Source organism: Cnephaeus nilssonii (genome assembly GCF_951640355.1).
Source record: "Cnephaeus nilssonii genome assembly, chromosome: 1".
NCBI classification, from domain to species: Eukaryota; Metazoa; Chordata; class Mammalia; order Chiroptera; family Vespertilionidae; genus Cnephaeus; species Cnephaeus nilssonii.
This window is the reverse complement of record NC_137072.1, coordinates 2,871,493-2,889,160: the sequence shown is the minus strand read 5'-3', so window position 1 is coordinate 2,889,160 and position 17,668 is coordinate 2,871,493. Positions and strand designations below refer to the sequence as shown.

The 17,668-nt window shown below is 43.9% G+C and overlaps 1 protein-coding gene across 2 annotated transcripts in view; it reads left to right on the top strand.

Annotated features, from left to right (window-relative positions):
* The window catches only part of THSD4 (thrombospondin type 1 domain containing 4), a 704,967-nt gene that overhangs the window by 651,455 nt on the left and 35,844 nt on the right, over positions 1–17,668 (top strand). For both annotated transcript variants that reach the window (XM_079788500.1, XM_079788499.1), the window contains exons 12-14: positions 1,424–1,553; positions 2,450–2,654; positions 3,084–3,257. In XM_079788500.1, the coding sequence (XP_079644626.1) occupies positions 1,424–1,553; positions 2,450–2,654; positions 3,084–3,257 (509 nt within the window). The remainder of the gene's footprint in view (positions 1–1,423; positions 1,554–2,449; positions 2,655–3,083; positions 3,258–17,668) is intronic.

Sequence of the window (17,668 nt, the reverse complement as noted above, 5' to 3'; positions counted from 1 at the left end):
AGAGCTGAGACAGAGCTGTGGAATAGCCATAGTGCTCTGCGGGGCAGGAACTGTGTGGTGGTCTAGCCTGGGGGGTAGGGGGCAGCTCTTTGTGAGGACGCGTCTTACACTTCCAGCAGTCGGGGTGCAGGTTCAGCTGGTCATATTTCTCACTTTGTTTTTTGTTGTATTTATTTATTTATTTATTTTTACATATGTGTCCTTATTTCCCTATTACCCCCACCCCCCACTCATGCCCCACCCCCTGTTGTCTGTGTCCATTGATTAGGCTCATATGCATGCACACAAGTCCCTTGGTTGATCTCTCCCCCTTACTCCCCCCGGCCCCCACCTTCCCTGAGGTTTGACGTTCTGATCGACGTTTCTCAGTCTATGGATCTGTTCTTGTTCATCAGTCTATGCCGTTCATTATATTCCACAAATGAGTGTAAACTTTCCTTCGTGATACTTCAGTGCTGCCACCAGGGGGTAGCAAAGGAAGGAAGGCAGAATTGTGAATTGGCAGGATTTTTTAGTTGTTTTGAGAGCTAGAAATTCCACTTAACAAATTCTTTTTTCCCAAAAATAGATTTATAAATTTTAAGACAATAAAACTAGGCTTTGTGTGGGGGTTTTTAATACAAAAATCTGAGGCAGTTAGTATAATTTTTTAAGCAAAGTAGTAAAAATAAATATTAGACTGCTAACAAATATTCCTTCAACAAACTTTCACTAAACACCTACTACTCTGCTGGGTACTGGGGATACAGAGATGCCGAGAACTAGTGCTGCCCTCAGAAGCTCACTGTCTCATGGAAGCAGACACATACTCTTAAATAACAAAATACCGCTGGACCAGGACATCAGAGGAAAGTGTCAAATGATTTACATGGGGGAAGGCCGCCACGCTTCTAGTCTTTCTTAAATCTTCTTATTTCTCTGCTCCAGCCTAACTATCTCTTAAACATATCTGGTGCTTGCAGGCCAGTTTGCTGGGCACGTTTGTTCTGGTTCAGGGACTTGGACAGCCCCCTCCCTTCAAGGCCCAGGTGCAAACAGGTTCCTCCTGAGCCCGTTCTCTGGGGTGCAGCTGGAGCCCTTCTGTTTGGTGTCTCCAGAAGACGGTCCAGAAGTTACTGTTTGTGCTTATGTTGTCATCTCTCCCCGGCACAGTGATATAAAAACTATTGTGGGAATGGTTTCTATCTGCCTCTGAGCGTTTCACACCATGCTCACCAGTAGACGGTAAGCTCTTTGAAGGCGAGAACTCTTCCTGCCTCCTTCGCACCCACAATGCTGAGCAAAGCCCCTGCGTGGGAGTGTGCACGTGGACTGTTCTGTCTCTGTGGCCTCTTCAGCAGCACGTGGGTCTCTGTGCATCTCCCCGCAAACCAGCATCCAGGTGTGCGGGACTGCCCTTCAGACGTCCTCCTTGTCCTTCTAGGGTCGCAGTACCCCGTTTTCCGCTGTGTGCACAGACACACTCACGAAGAGGTTCCTGAGAGCTACTGTGACGCCAGCACGAAGCCGGCCCCCGAGGAGCAGCCCTGCAGCATCGCCCCCTGCCCAGCCTTGTAAGATGCCGCCCCGCTCCCTTCCCTGTTACCGCATCGCTCCCAGTGCTTGTGCGGGGGACCTTGGCAGCAGATATCACCTCACTTTAAATCAGTCCACCTACGATTTAGAAACCTGAGACTTGATCTCTGCATGACATGCAGTCTGTTTATCAAGAGCACCTGTATTTCAGGATCATCACAGGGGCCCGTAGCCTGAGCAGGTCAGCACCCTCCCAGGAGCCCGCCATGCGGGGAATTAGAGCAGTTACGGTTCCGTCTGACAAGGAAAACACAGAGGGAAACAGAACCGCGATCCAGTGTAGTCAGCGCCTCAGGAGAGCGGTGAGCAGAGGGATGATGAAAGGCACACGGCGTCTGCCCGGAGAAACCAGGAAGAGCCCCGGAGAGGCCTTGGGCTGGTTCCTGGATGACAAATAGGACACTTTCAGAAGAACACGGGGACAGGGCCCAAAAGGTGTCAAAACGTAATTCTCAAAGTAATAAAAACCTGTTTCATCCGAACACCTGATGCGCAGGGTGGCACAGGAGGAAATATGAGACTGATGTGTAATTAGCTCATGGAAAATAAAGAATGCTGGGCTAAGATTTCTAAGTTAGTTCCAAAATGGGTTAATGTCCTACAGGTTAATGAAACTAAACTTTGGAGTTTGTTTTTTGTGGGGTTTTTTACTAGATAAATTTGTACCTTCTCGTTTTTCTTAAATTGCGTATACTCACTGGCAAACAGCATGTTAATCTCCTTACAGAGTCAGGGGGCCCTTAGGTAGACTGGTAAGCAATGCCCTGGGAGTCGGGTCACCCCGGGATTCTGCCGGTTCTGTGTGAGTAGCTCAGCTCCTGCCTTCCTGCTGACTGAAGTGACCTGTCCCGTCCCTCTCTCCTTCCTGAGCCAGTTGGGACATCGGGGAGTGGTCCGAGTGCAGCAAGACCTGCGGCCTGGGCATGCAGCACCGCCAGGTTCTGTGCCGCCAGGTGTACGCCAACCGAAGCCTGACGGTGCAGCCCTACCGCTGCCAGCACCTGGAGAAGCCCGAGACCACCAGCACCTGCCAGCTCAAGATCTGCAGCGAGTGGCAGATCCGGACCGACTGGACCTCGGTACGTGGGGGGGGGCTCTGCTCTGGAGCACCCCCTCCAAAGCCCACACTGCCCTCCTGCCCCCCCCCCCCCAGACCTGACTGGGAAGGACCCCGGGTTCTCCGGGAGAGGACCTGCCCCGGGGTCCGGGCGGCCATGGAGAGAGAGCCCGGGGAGCCCCGCGCAGAGCGCTCACCCCCCTGTGCCGCGGGGGCGGGGGGGGCGGAGGGTGGCCGGTCGGTGGGGACGTCTCCTCCTCTTCTCTCCCGCTGTCCACAGACAGAACGGGGCTCGGGCGGACGGAGCAGGCAGGATGCCCAAGGAGGTCTTAGCCAAAGGGTTGTGAAACGCTCGGGGCGGGGTTCTCCCGAGGTCGCCCTGCCTGGGGGCCAGCAGCGGGGCTCCCAGCCCCGTCGGGGCGCCGGGCTGACGCCGGCCGGCCGTCCGCAGTGCTCGGTGCCCTGCGGAGTGGGGCAGAGGACCCGCGATGTGAAGTGTGTGAGCAACCTCGGGGACGTGGTTGACGACGAGGAGTGCAACGTGAAGCTTCGGCCCAGCGACCTGGAGAACTGCGACCTGGGCGCCTGTGCGCGGAGCTGGTTCCTCACCGAGTGGGGGGAGAGGGTGAGTGCGGGCGGCCAGCGGGGAGGGGGGAGGGGGAGGGGAGGGGGTGGAGGGAGGGGGGAGGCTGGGCTAAGGGTGGAGCGGGTGTCACGGGGCACCCCAAACCACACAAAGATGGGTGATTTCTGCCTCTGGGAGGCCCGTAAGTGACCGCTGCCGGCCTCCCGCCCCGCTGTGACCCTCCCGCCGGCCTCTGGGGGCCCGCGCCTTGTTCCACAGGCTCCGGCGGGCTGGGCGGCCCGGCCCTGCCTGTCCAAGGGGCTCCCGTGGCGCCAAGGCTGCGGGTCTTAGGAGACGCTCCTGCGCTCCCAGTCCCCCCCCCCCCCCCCCAGGGTCCTGTGAAGCACGGACAGTGCCGGATCTCCAGCTGGGAGGAGGGGGCACGCAGAGGACTGGCCCAGCCACCCTGCTGGTTGACTCCATCCGGCCAGCATCCACTCTGCCTGGTCAGGCCCCCCATGGACCAGTTGCTGAGTGTTCTGAGCACCACCCTGCAAGCGTTCACATGGTTTCCTTCACAGCCTCCCTCTGGGCACAATAAAACAGCCCAGGCCAGTGGGAGTGCTGTGGGAAGGAAAGGGAGAACAAACCCGTCAATGCGGCCTTCACTCCACATTCAGAGATCCTCTCGGAGAGTCCCACCAGGTGGTTTATCTCCTCATGGTTTCCCCACACCTTGTGGCAAACAGCCCCTGCCCTTGGCCCCAAGACAGTCCCCAGAGAGAGGGCCTTTAGCCAAGCACCGAGCCCTTAGGGTGAGCAGCTCACTGTGCCCCCAGGCCCAGCCCTGGACTCGAACAGGCACCGAATTGGCCGCCAGGAGAGTGCTGGCCAAAGTGTCCACTGACTCAGCCCTCTGCCCCCAAGGCTGAGTCCCAGAGCTCGCCCAGCTCTGTTTGCCAACCGCCCCTCCCCGTCCCGGCAAGCACATGGCTCCTGGCCGTGCAGAAGCAGCGCTGGGGGGTCAGGGGTCACTTTGAGCACCGCCCCTGCAGACTAAGGAGTCCTTGATAGCGTCCCCCACCTAAGTCCGATCCCGTTGTCAGAAACCCCCCGTGTGAAGCCCAGAGTCAGGCTTCCTTCCACACGGAACCCACGTTTTTCTGGCCAGCTCCCAGCACGCCCTGTCGGAGTGCGTGCCCTGTGCTCACACTGCAGTCCCACAGACACTGGAGCCTCTTCCGCTTTTCCTCCAGGCTAAAACTTCCTGCTTCCCTCAACTGATTTTGTCTTTCCAGATTCCTAGCCAGAATTTGTTTGTACTCACCATAAACCTGCCTAATTTAGTGTATAAGCAAATTAATGAAAACAATGATACTGGGCCTTCTTTTTATATTGGAAAGATGTTTTTGAAAATAGTTCATTTTTCTGCTCATACAGTAATATAAACTATTACAAAGAATATGAAAAGAATCTCACAGTATACCTATAATCTCTTCAATCTAACAATTTAAGATTTTTAAGCTACACTGGCAAGCTTTTTTCTACTCATACATACTTTGCATACATAGTATTTTGTATTCATATATATGTTTTAAGGATATAATAATAATATATGTATAATTTGTTACCTGATTTTTTTTCACTTTTCTATTGTAAATATCTTATGGGATTAAAAACCTTGAAAGCATGTTTTTTTAATTAGAATAAGCTATTGTATGTTTATTATAATTGAACTAATAATACCCTATTTCTAAATTATTGAGGGCATTTTTTTTACTATTTTTAATAATAGTTCAGTAAATATTCTTTTTTTTTTTTTTAACTGATTTCAGAGAGGAAGGGAGAGTGAGAGAGAGAGATAGAAACATCAATGATTGGAGAGAATCATTGATTGGCTGCCTCCTGCACAACCCACACTGGAAATAGAGCCCACAACCCAGGCTTATGCCCTGACTGGGAATGGAACCGTGACCTTCTGGTTCATAGGCCAATGCTCAACCACTGAGCTCAGTAAATATTCTTATGTATAAATCTTTATATGCACTTTTCTTTGTTTTCCTAAAATAATGTTTAGGAAATAGAATTATTTGACCAAATGCTGTGAACTCCTTTAGAACTCTTGACATATTTTGGCAAATTTCTCTCCAGAGGATTATTTCAATTTAGAATCTCCCACGCAGCAACTGAGATTGCTTTTATAATTCTTTTATTTCACTGATTCTTTACCGTTTTTAATTCCATCTCTCTACATTTGCCAGGCTCTGAGAAAAGCATTGGGCTCAGAATAACCTGTGTACAAAGAAAAAAGCAACCACGTGGAGGAAAATTGCAATGCTTCATTCCTCTGTGTGTCTCCCATATTTCCTTAGGACAGTAAAACTCTACAAGTAAATTTACAAGGAATTCCACACTAGCTATTTTCCCTCCAATAAAGACTCTCTGCTTTGTATTTTAACATAAGTACTTGTTGGATCTAACCCTTGTCTTAGAATTCCAAGTAGAGCAAAGAATGAGTACTTCACTAGTATTCTTCCATTTAGAGAACATTTTTGCTTTTTTGGAAAAGTTGTGTTAAGCCATGTAAGTATCCTATGTATGATATAAGTAAGTTTGCTTTATTGACCCCCAAATAGATCATTGCTCCTGATTCTTTTGAGTAGATGAATGGGAAGGGATGCTATTGTGTTTAAGGGGGGGAATTGCTATTGGCACCCTTTCCCCAGGAATTATTTCTTACAGAGGCCTTACTAGAAATTCGTGCAAGAGTAGGCCTTCCTTCCCCTGGCTGCTGGCATCAGCTTCCCTCTGGCACCCAGTACTCGGGCTTCCCTCACAGCGTCCAGTCTAATTAGTATATTATGCTTTTATTATTATAGATTATTATAGATGAGACCTTGAGCAAGCTGCTGACTCCCTGCCTCTCAGTTTCCTCCTCTGTAACGTTGCTGAGTGAGCATGAAGGGAATCACCTCTCAAACTATGACCTAGATGAGACTGGCATGCTAGGAGGGTTTCCTGTGGGCTGTTTTCTTCTTCATATCAGCATGAAGCGTCCATCAAAACCCAAACTGATGGGGTTCTGAGAGCCTGGGGTTAGTGAACACGTGGAGATGGGGGGGGGGGGGGAGTGATGATCCTGGAGAGGGCATGGAAGCTCAGCACCCCTTCCCACATACCTTTCCCTGTGCTTCTCTTCTATCTGGCTGGTCCTGGGTTATATCTTTGTATAATAAACCGGTAAAATGTTTCTCTGAGTTCTGTGAGCTGCTGTAGCAAAGCAATCGAACTGAGAAGAAGAGTCTTAGAAACCTCGGACTATTAGCCAGTTGGTCAGAAGTACAGGTAAAAAACTGGACTTGGGATTGGCTGCTGAAGTTGGGGGTGGGGCAATTGCCTGTGGAATCTAATGCCATTTCCAGGTAGTGTCAGAATGGAGTTGAATGGCAGGACACCCAGCTGGTGTCGGAAAATGGCTTGATGGTGTGGGAACCCCACACACACATTGAAATTGGCACCAGAATACCAAGAGCATCCTGTTGTCCAATTTAAAATTAATTGGTCTCTGCCTAAGTAAATTGAGATTGTAAACTCAATCTGAACCTTCTCTTAAATGTCTAGGGTAATATGTATAGTTTTTCTGACTTGATGACTCACCTTAAAAACATCCTTGCAGCTATTTTTTAAAATTTTATCTTTATTGTTGAAAGTATTACAAAGATGTTCCCCTTTCTCCCTATTAACCCCCTCCACCCCGCACCAGCCCCCACCCAGGCCTTCACCACACTGTTGCCTGTGTCCATGGGCTATGCATATATGTACTAGTATATAAGTTATTCAGCTACTTTTAATTGACGGTGGGGCTTATTAGATGCAGGCATCATTTGCTTTTTAGTTCTGCAAATCAACGACAAGTTTAAACATTTGTGCAATTTTTAATCACAACAGAGAAAAAAGTCTTTTAGAAAGTCCACCAGCCTCAATTTTCTATCACCTAATTACTAAGTATGTTTTCCAAGAGAAGAAATAAGTAAAGATATTGAGTTAAATTGTGAAAGATGATGCATAAAACTGAAGTCCAGGAATAGTCATTAGAACCGAATAGTCCCTCAGGGGTCACTCGGCCAAGTTTAGCAGTTAGCTGTTGCTGGGGTGAGAAGTTAATCCTTACTAGAGGGTTGCTTAGGAATTCAGTGTCTCTGTGTTTTATCTGTGCAGAAGTTCACTTAGGAGTCAGGTTCTTTTCTGAAGTGGATTTGGTCCTTCTTTTAGGCACATACATCCTTCAGGGACAGTAAATGGGGGTGTTTTGGTGCTTCACTTTGTAGGTTAGTCTCTGCTGCCTAGTAAAGACCCCTCATTCCCCTCATTTCTACTGATAGGCTCCCCTGGCAGGGCCTGTGCGGGTAGCTCCTTTTAAATATAAATTGGTTGTGCTTTTCACTGCAGCCTCCGCAGGGCTTATCCTTGTGATGTTCTCTCACTGGGCATTGGCTTGGTCCTTAACATCACCCTTTTAAATTAAGTGCACAGGGATATGGGGAAACTTTCCCAAGATGCATGTGGTTTTCCCAAGATTACTTGGTTTAGAAAGCAGATTTCTAATAACAATGCAGTTAAAACGAAAGTTGTGAAAAGCATTTGTGAACCTGTAAGGGGGATAAAACTTTTCCTTTACTCTCTTAGGTTCTTTAATGGAGGGCTGCAAATTAAGCTGACAGTAGCCAGATTAACAGGAGAAAAGCATACAAATTTTATCTGATGTTATTGTGTTTGATGTGGCATGGGGTATAGGGAGAAGGGAACTTCATAGGAAAGAAATGAAAATCCCAGAAAAGCAGTTAGACTTGAGGGATTATGTAACATTTTAACAAAGGGTGATAAATTGTGAAGTGACTAGACAAAGGAAAGGGGTTTGGGCTTCTGGGAATAGTAAATTGTAGGAAAATGGCTAAAAACTGTAGGGGGAAACTAATGGAAGATAAGGGTTATAGTAAAGTTTGTTTATGCAAACTCGTCTTGATTCCCCATCATCCATAAGAATGTTCTCTTCTTCCTGGAACTGGGAGGGCACCTTTCTCAGGGGAATGTATGCCCTGCTTCTAGGCTGAAAAGGGGAGGGCAGAGAGCTCTTCCTGCATCTGCTATTTCTTAATTGCCATGAGCTCAAAATAATCAATAGGCCAAAGTAGCACATTTGGGGGCATGTTCTAACCACCTTTGAGCTCTTAGCTCCAGAGTTCCCTCCTGAGGAGTCAGACTCAGCTTAGCAGTGGTCATGTAAATGTTTGATACTCATCCTAGGTTATGATTTTACAAGATTAGATAGCAAGTTACAAAACCAAAAGTAGGATTTTTATAAGGAAATGAGGTTGTTAATATTTTTCTTCCTTTTCTCAAATTTTATTTAAAATTATATTGCTTTTATTTACTTTTAAAATGATAATGTTGGTAGAAACCAAACACTGACTCTGTTTTTAAGAAAAGACCCAGCGGAAACTCCTAGAAGGACTTTGGTCATCACATAAAGGCACTTTCAGAATTGGAAGGTGCTGATGAGAGGATAAAATTGAGTGGGGGAGGCCCCCCCATCATATTTATTTATTCAGCTGATATTCAGGGATTTGCCCATAGGTAAAGTGCTCACTGAGAATGGAGTAAAGGTGATGTAGGCACTGAGCCTACTTCTATAATGAGAAAAAAATAAATGGACACAAATAACCATAATACAAAGGAATAGAGCAGAATACAGATGTGTCAGAGCACAGCTGCACTGAGTCCACATATTCTTCTGAAACCTGCCCTACTACACTAACTGTGGGGGCCGAGCTCCTCTGCCCAGGCTGGACCTTCTTGGACGCCATGTGGTAGAAGGAAAGGCCATGAGAAGTTGTGGGTGTAAAAGAATGAGTCTTTAGTTAGGAGCCAGTGGCCATTGCTAATAAGGAGCCATCAGACAAAATAGTTGTTCACAATAGTCACATACAGGCAGCCATATAACAATACATCTTTCCCACAAAGCAGCAGTAGCCTCTGTACCCACAGCCTTACATAGCAGCAGCACCTGAGCTCTCTCTGTCCCAGTAGCCTCTCTAGCATAGCAGCAGCACCTGAGCTCTGAGCTCTCCTAAGTAGCCTCCGCAGCTTCTCCCTACCACACTGGATGGCCAGTAATAAATATTATACTACTTAGACAAAGGAGGCTTCTTGCCAAGTAGTGACCTTGCTGTGCACTGGAATAGTCCTTAGACACCCTGATTAAGATTCCCATGCTCAGAGTGGCCTTGGCCATCTGGCATACTCTAAATAAGGTCTTTCACACTCCAATTGGCCTTGAGCATCCTGTGGATTCTAGCATGGTTCCCACAGGATGTCATGGGAATTCTGAGGATGGGAAGGATTTATTGAACTGGGAAATCAGGGAAGCTTTCACAGAGGAGATGGCACTTGAGCTGAACCTGAGCAGATTTTGAGTGTCCCAGGGAAGGGCAAGAGTGCTGAAGGCAGAAGGAACAAGGTGCTGGGAGCATTTCGTGTGGCCAGGGAATAGTGAACCTTGGCTCTGTCCAGGATAGTCAGTGGTTTTCATATATTACATCTAACTATTCGGCCCCTATGATTGTTTTAGAAGTTCATGTAGTGATAATGTGGAAATCGCTATAAAGAAAACCAGTGTGGCCTGGCTGATGTGGTTCAAAAGTTGAGCATTGACCTATAAACCAGGAGGTCACGGTTCGATTCCCAATCAGGACACATGACCGGGTTGTGGGCTTCATCCCCAGTGTGGAGTATGCAGGAGGCAGCCAATCAATGATTCTCTCTCAACATTGATGTTTCTTTGGCCTTTCTCTCCTTCTCCCTTCCTCTCTGAAATCAATTTTTAAAAATATTTTTAAGACAACCAGTGTGTTCCCAGTGTAGTCTAGAAGAATGGGACCATATTTTAGGAAACCTTTATTGTCATTTAGGGGCAGTCCATAGTGAATATCATTAGGAATGGACCAGCAACAGAGGGATTTCAGCGTGGATATACCAGCACCTGGAAGCCCAGTGACAAGAAGAGCTGGTAAAGCTGAGCGAGAAGCTGCGACCACAGTCCGGGGGAAGAACATCAGGGTGCTGGGAATACCTGCAGCAGCAAGAAGACAGATAAATGTGCTTAAACTTGGAGAGGGAGGAGAAAAGGTGGCAGAATAGACAGACATGTTCTGAGCCTTGTCCCAGAGCAGAAAGAAAGAACAGCTGAGGGTCGCACTGGGAGTGTTTGTTCTCAAGCTAAGGGACAGCTGAACTACAGGAGAAGGTGGGGGACTGCTGGATGGGGTTCCCCTGACAGGACAGCCCCCACGGGGGCTGGGTCCCCTCGCGGAGCTACGGGCTCAGACTGGGAAATCTCACCATCTTGAAAGGGAAAGTGGATCTTGTCAGAGGCCTGAAAATCAACAACTGCGGCGACCGCTGAATAGCTGTGAGCCCCACAACACCAGTCCCAGGTGGCGTGAATGCTTGGACTCAAAGGAGCTCTTCACTCCACCACGGAAAGGAGAGAGAGAACTACATAACCAGACATCCGGAGAAGAAAGACCATGGGGAGACAAAGAAACAGCCCGCATATGAAAGAAAAGCAGGCATTACCAGAAAAGGAAATAAATGAATTAGAGGCTAGCAACCTATCAGAGAAAGAATTCAGAGAAATGGTCATAAGATGGATGAAAAGAATGGAAGACAAATTCGACAATATGAGTAAGAACCAAGGGGAAATTAAGAAGAACCAAGAAGAAATGAAAAATGACATCGCTGCTGTAAAGAACTCAATAGAAAGCATAAAGAGTTAGACTAGAAGAAGCAGAGGACCGCATCAATGAGCTAGAAAAAAAAGATGGAAAAAATACCCAAGTAGAGCAGTTTCTAGAAAAAAAAAATTATAAAGCAGGAGGAGAGACTAAGGGAACTTTGGGACAACACAAAACAAAACAACATCCGCATAATAGGGGTTCCAAAAGAAAGGAAGGAAACTGAGCAAGGAATAGAAAACCTGTTTGAAGAAATAATGACAGAAAAGTTCCCTGATATAGGGAAGAAAAAACCCACACAAATCCAAGAAGCTCACAGAGTCCCAAGCAAAATGAACCCCATTAGACCGATGCCAAGGCACATTATAATTAAACTGTCAAACACCAACGACAAAGTAAGAATCTTAAAAGTGGCCAGAGAGAGACAGAAAATTACCTGCAAAGAATCCCCCATCAGACTAGTGACTGATTTCTCAAAAGAAACTCATCAGGCCAGAATGGAATGGAATGAAATATACAAAGTTATGCAAAGGAAGGGTCTGAATCCAAGAATACTGTACCCAGCAAGGCTATCAATCAAAATTGAAGGTGAAATCAGGAGCTTCACAGACAAAAAAGGACTAAGGGAATTTATTACCACCAAACTAGCAATGCAAGAAATGCTAAAAGGTCTGCTGTAAAAAAAAAAAGAAATAGGAAGTGAAGAAGGAACACAGGGGTAAAGAATAAAAATGGCAACAAATAAGTACCTATCAATAACAACTTTAAATGTAAATGGATTAAATGCCCCAATCAAAAGACATAGGGTAACAGATTGGATAAGAAAACACGACGCATATATCTGCTGTCTACAAGAAACCCACCTCAGAAAAAAAGACACACACAGACTGAGGGTGAAGGGATGGAAAAACGTTTTTCAGGCGAATGGAAATGAAAAAAAAGCTGGGGTAGCAATACTTATATCTGACAAATTAGATCTCAAAGTGAAGGACATAACAAGAGATAAGGAAGGCCACTTCATAATACTAAAGTGAGCAATCCAACAAGAAGAAATAACTCTGGTAAACATACACGCACCCAATACAGGAGCACCTAAATACATTAAAAAAAAAACTCCTGGAGGATATCAAGGGAGAGATTAACAGCAAGTAGGAGAATTTAATACCCCACTATCACCATTGGACAAATCCTCTAAACAAAAAATCAGCAAAGAAACATTAATCCTAAATGACTCACTAGACCAGATGGAATTAATTGACATCTTCAGAACATTTCACCCCAAAGCCACAGAATATACATTATTCTCAAGTGTACATGGGTCATTTTCAAAGATAGACCATATGTTGGGACATAGGCAAAGTCTCTCCAAATTCAAGAAGATAGAAATCATATCAAGCATCTTCTCAGATCACAGTGGCATAAAACTGGAAATCAACTACAATAAAAACAATCCAAAGAAATCAAACACATAGAGACTAAACAGCATGCTATTAAACAATGACTGAGTCACCAGAGAGATCAAGGAAGAAATAAAAAGCATCATGCAACAAATGACACTGAAAACACAACAATCCAAAATCTATGGGACACAGCGAAAGCAGTCTTGAGAGGGAAGTTCATAGCCCTACAAGCCTATTGCAAAAAACAAGAAACAATGGTAATAAATTACCTAACCCTACAACTCAAAGAGTTAGAAAGAGAGCACCAAGAAAAGCCCAGTGTAAGCAGAAGGAATGAAATAATAAAGATCAGAATGGAGATAAACGACATAGAGACCAAAGAAACAATACAAAAGATCAACAAAACCAAGAGCTGGTTCTTTGAAAGGATAAACAAGATTGATGAAATTCTAGCCGGGCTCACCAAGAAGCAAAGAGAGGACCTAAATAAACAAAATCAGAAATGAAGGAGGTGAAATAATAACAGACACCACCGAAATACAAAGGATTGTTAAAAAATACTACGAACAACTATATTCCAACAAACTGGACAACCTGGAGGAAATGGACATATTCCTAGAAAAATACAACTTCCAAAACTCAATCAGGAAGAATCTAAACATCTCAATAGGCCAATAACTATGGAAGAAATTGAAGTAGTCATCAAAAAGCTTCCGGAAAACAAAAGCCCGGGGCCAGACGGCTTCACAGGAGAGTTTTACCAAACATTCAAGGAAGAACTAAAACCTATCCTCCTCAGACTATTCCAAAAATTTCAAGAGGAAGGAACACTTCTAAGCTCCTTCTATGAAGCCAGCATCACCCTAATACCAAAACCAGATAAAGACAACACAATGAAAGAGAATTACAGGCCAATATCCCTCATGAACATAGATGCCAAAATCCTCAACAAAATTCTAGCAAATCGGATCCAGCAGTACATCAGAAAGATCATACACCATGACCAAGTAGAATTTATCCCAGGGATGCAAGGATGGTACAATATCCGCAAATCAATAAACGTGATACATCACATAAACAAACTGAGAGATAAAAATCACATAGTCATCTCAATAGATGCAGAAAAAAGCATTTGACAAAATCCAACACCCTTTCTTGATAAAAACTCTCAGCAAGGTGGGAATATAAGGATCATACCTCAACATGATAAAAGCTATATTTGATAAACCCACAGCAAACATCATACTCAATGGGCAAAAACTAAAACCATTTCTCCTAAGAACAGGAACAAGACAGCGATGCCCACTCTCACCACTCCTTTTTGATATAGTACTGGAAGTATTAGCCATTGCAATTAGACAAGAAGAAGAAATAAAAGGCATCCAAATTGGAAAAGAAGTAAAACTCTCCTTATTTGCAGATGACATGATATTGTACATAAAAAACCCAAAAGACTCCATTAAAAAATTAATAGACTTAATAAATGAATTTGGCAATGTAGCAGGATAAAAAATTAATGCCAAGAAATCTATGGCCTTTCTATACACCAATAGTGAACTTACAGCAAGAGAGACTAAAAAAGCAATCCCATTTACCATCGCACCAAAAAAATTAAGATACCTAGAAATAAACTTAACTAAGGAGGTAAAAGACCTATATGCAAAAAACTACAGGTCACTGAAAAAAGAGATAGAGGAAGACGTAAACAGATGGAAGAACATACCATGTTCATGGATTGGTAGACTCAACATCATTAAAATGTCCATACTACCCAAAGCAATCTATAGATTCAATGCACTCCCCATCAAAATACCAACAGTATATTTCACAGACCTAGAAAGAACTCTCCATAAATTCATCTGGAATAAAAAAAGACCCCGAATAGCCACAGCAATCCTGAGAAAGAAGAATAAAGTAAGAGGGATCTCAATACCAGATATCAAGCTGTATTACAAAGCCACTGTTCTCAAAACAGCCTGGTACTGGCACAAGAACAGACATATAGATCAATGGAATAGAATAGAGAATCCAGATATCGACCCAAACCATTATGCTCAATTAATATTTGAGAAAGGAGGCATGAACATACAATGGAGTCAAGACAGTCTCTTCAATAAATGGTGTTGGGAAAATTGGACAGATACATGCAAAAAAATGAAACTAGATCACCAACTTACACCATACACAAAAATAAACTCAAAATGGATACAGGACTTAAACATAAGACGGGAAACCATAAAAATACTAGAGGAATCCTCAGGAAGCAAAATCTCAGACATATGCCGAAAGAACTTCTTCACTGATACTGCCCCTAGGGCAGTGATGGTGAACCTATGACACGTGTGTCAGCACTGCCAAGGATGAAATATTTGCTGCTCCTGAGGATGAAACATTTGCGAAATAATGTTTTTTCCTCAAAGTGACACACTACCCGAGTTATGCTCAGTTTTTTGGCGAAGTTTGACACACCAAGCTCAAAAGGTTGCCCATCACTGCCCTAGGGCAATGGAAGCTAAAGAGAAAATAAACAAATGGGACTACATCAAAATAAAAATCTTTTTTACAGCAAAAGAAACTCTCAACAAAACAACAAGAAATCCCACTGTATGGGAGAACATATTTGCAAATGTTATCACTGATAAAGGTTTAATCTCTAACATCTATAGGCAACTTATACAACTTAATAAAAGGAAGATATATGATCCAAAAAAAAAAAGGGGCAACGGACCTAAATAGAATCTTTTCAAAAAAAGACAGAAGGAAGGCCATGAGACATATGAAAACATGCTCAAAGTCACTAATTATCCGAGAGATGCAAATCAAAACAACAATGCAGTACCATCTCACACCTGTCAGAATGGCTATCATCAACAAATCAACAAACGATAAGTGTTGGCGAGGATGCGGAGAAAAAGAAACACTCGTACACTGCTGGTGGGAATGCAGACTGGTGCAGCCACTGTGGAGAACAGTATGGAGTTTCCTCAAAAAACTGAAAATGGAACTCCCATTTGACCCAGTAATCCCACTCCTAGGAATATATCCTAAGAAACTGGACACACCAATAAGAAAGGATATATGCACCCCTATGTTCATAGCAGCACAATTTACAATAGCTAAGATTTGGAAACAGCCTAGGTGCCCCTCAGGAGATGACTGGATCAGAAAATTTGTGGTACATCTACACAATGGAATACTATGCTGCCATAAAACAGAAGGAATTCTTACCATTTGCAGCAACCTGGATGGAATTGGAGAACATTATCCTAAGTGAAATAAGCCAGTCAATGAAAGAAAAATACCACATGATCTCACTCATTTATGGATAATAAAGAAAATTATAAACTGTTGAACAAAAAGATAGATACAGAGACAGTAAAGCATCAAAGAGAATGTCAAATTACAGCAGGAAGGTTAGGGAGAGGTGGGGGAGATAAGAGATCAACCGAAGGACTTGTATGCATGCATATAAGCATAACCAATGATCACAAAACTCTGGGGGGTTAGGGCATGTATGGGAGTGGGGTGGGGGGGCAATGGTAAGATATGTACACATATAATACCTTAATAAAGTCAACTACATAATATAAAAAGCTAAAATAAATAAAAAGAAATAAATAAAAGAAATAAATGTGCTTAAACTAGAGTCTATGAGACCTGGTAGCTGGTGAGATGTGGGAAATCAGGAGGCCAAAGAGCAGTGGGTTTTGAATCCAGATATGCATTTGAACACACATTGGAAAACCCAGAGGAGGAATGAGAATGTTGATGAAGGTGGTATCCCGTCCTTTCACCTAATGGACATGAGGTATCGATGGGACACCCACACGAAGATGCCCTGAAAATATAGGATGAGAAGCAAAAAAAAGGCAACATTCCGAAGTATTCAAGGCAGATGGGAAATGCTCTCAGAGCTTCAGGGTGTGACTCAGGGGAGTGTTTTTGTGTCTTGGTGAGGACAGAGTGAGATTGTAGTAATGACAGTTATGTAGCTTTAAGTGAAGGCTTAATCCTGTGAGCTTTGGTTTCTCTTACCAGATTAATAATGCAGATTTTTTTCAATAGATGGAGTTACACATATGTTGATGCATATGTGATTTTATATGTATGCTATTTTGTTGTATTGACAATAAGCTTCAACACTTCGTATGTCAAATTTTCTGAAGGTGTTAACATCATAGATATTTTTACACTTAAAAATGTCAAATTTCATGCCAAAAAAAGAACATTTGTGGGAAATTATAATTCATTACTTTATTTTGAAGAAAAGTGCTGCTGAATACTTCGGGAAGCTTATGGTGAACATGCTCCATCTGAAGAAACTTGTGAACACTGGTTTAAACGCTTTAAAAGTGATGATTTCCATGTGAAAGACAAAAAACGTCCAGGTCAACCGAAAAAGTTTGAAGACCAACAATTACAAGCATTATTGGATGAAGATGCGTGTCAAACTCAAAAACAACTTGCAGATAGAGTAAACATTGCTTAGCAAACAATTTCCAATCGTTTACAAGCAATGGGAAAGATTTAAAGGAAGGAAAATGGGTGCCACATCAACTGAACGAAAGACAAATGGAAAACTGAAAAGTCATCAGTAAAATGTTGCTTCAATGGCACGAAAGAAAGTCTCTTTTGCATCGAATTGTGACTGGCAATGAAAAGTGGATTTATTCTGAGAATCCCAAATGCACAAAATCGTGAGTTGATCCAGGTCAATCATCAACATCGACTGCAAGGCCAAATCACTTCGGAAAGAAGACAATGCTCTGTGTTTGCTGGGATCAGGAAGGTGTGGTGTATTATGAGCTTCTAAGATCAGGTGAAACCGTTAATACTGATCACTACTGACAACAAATAATCAATTTGAACCACGCTTTGATCGTGAAATGACCAGAATGGGCCAGAAGATGCGGCAAAGTAATTTTGCTTCATGATAACGCACCATCACACACTTCAAAACCAGTTAAAGACACGTTAAAAGATCTTGCCTGGGAAGTATTAACCCACCTGCTGTATTCACCAGACCTTGCTCCTTCAGATTACCACTTGTTCCTATCAATGGCACATGCACTTTCTGAGCAGCACTTCAAAACATACGAAGAAGTGGAAAATTGTGTCTCTGAATGGTTTGCCTCAAAACAAGAAAAGTTCTATTGGACAGTATCCACAAATTACCTGAAAGATGGGGGAGATGTGTAGCGAGTGATGGACATTGCTTTGAATAAAGCACTTTTGATGTTTCTCTTGAAATTATTGTGTTTTCTTTGATTACAAAATC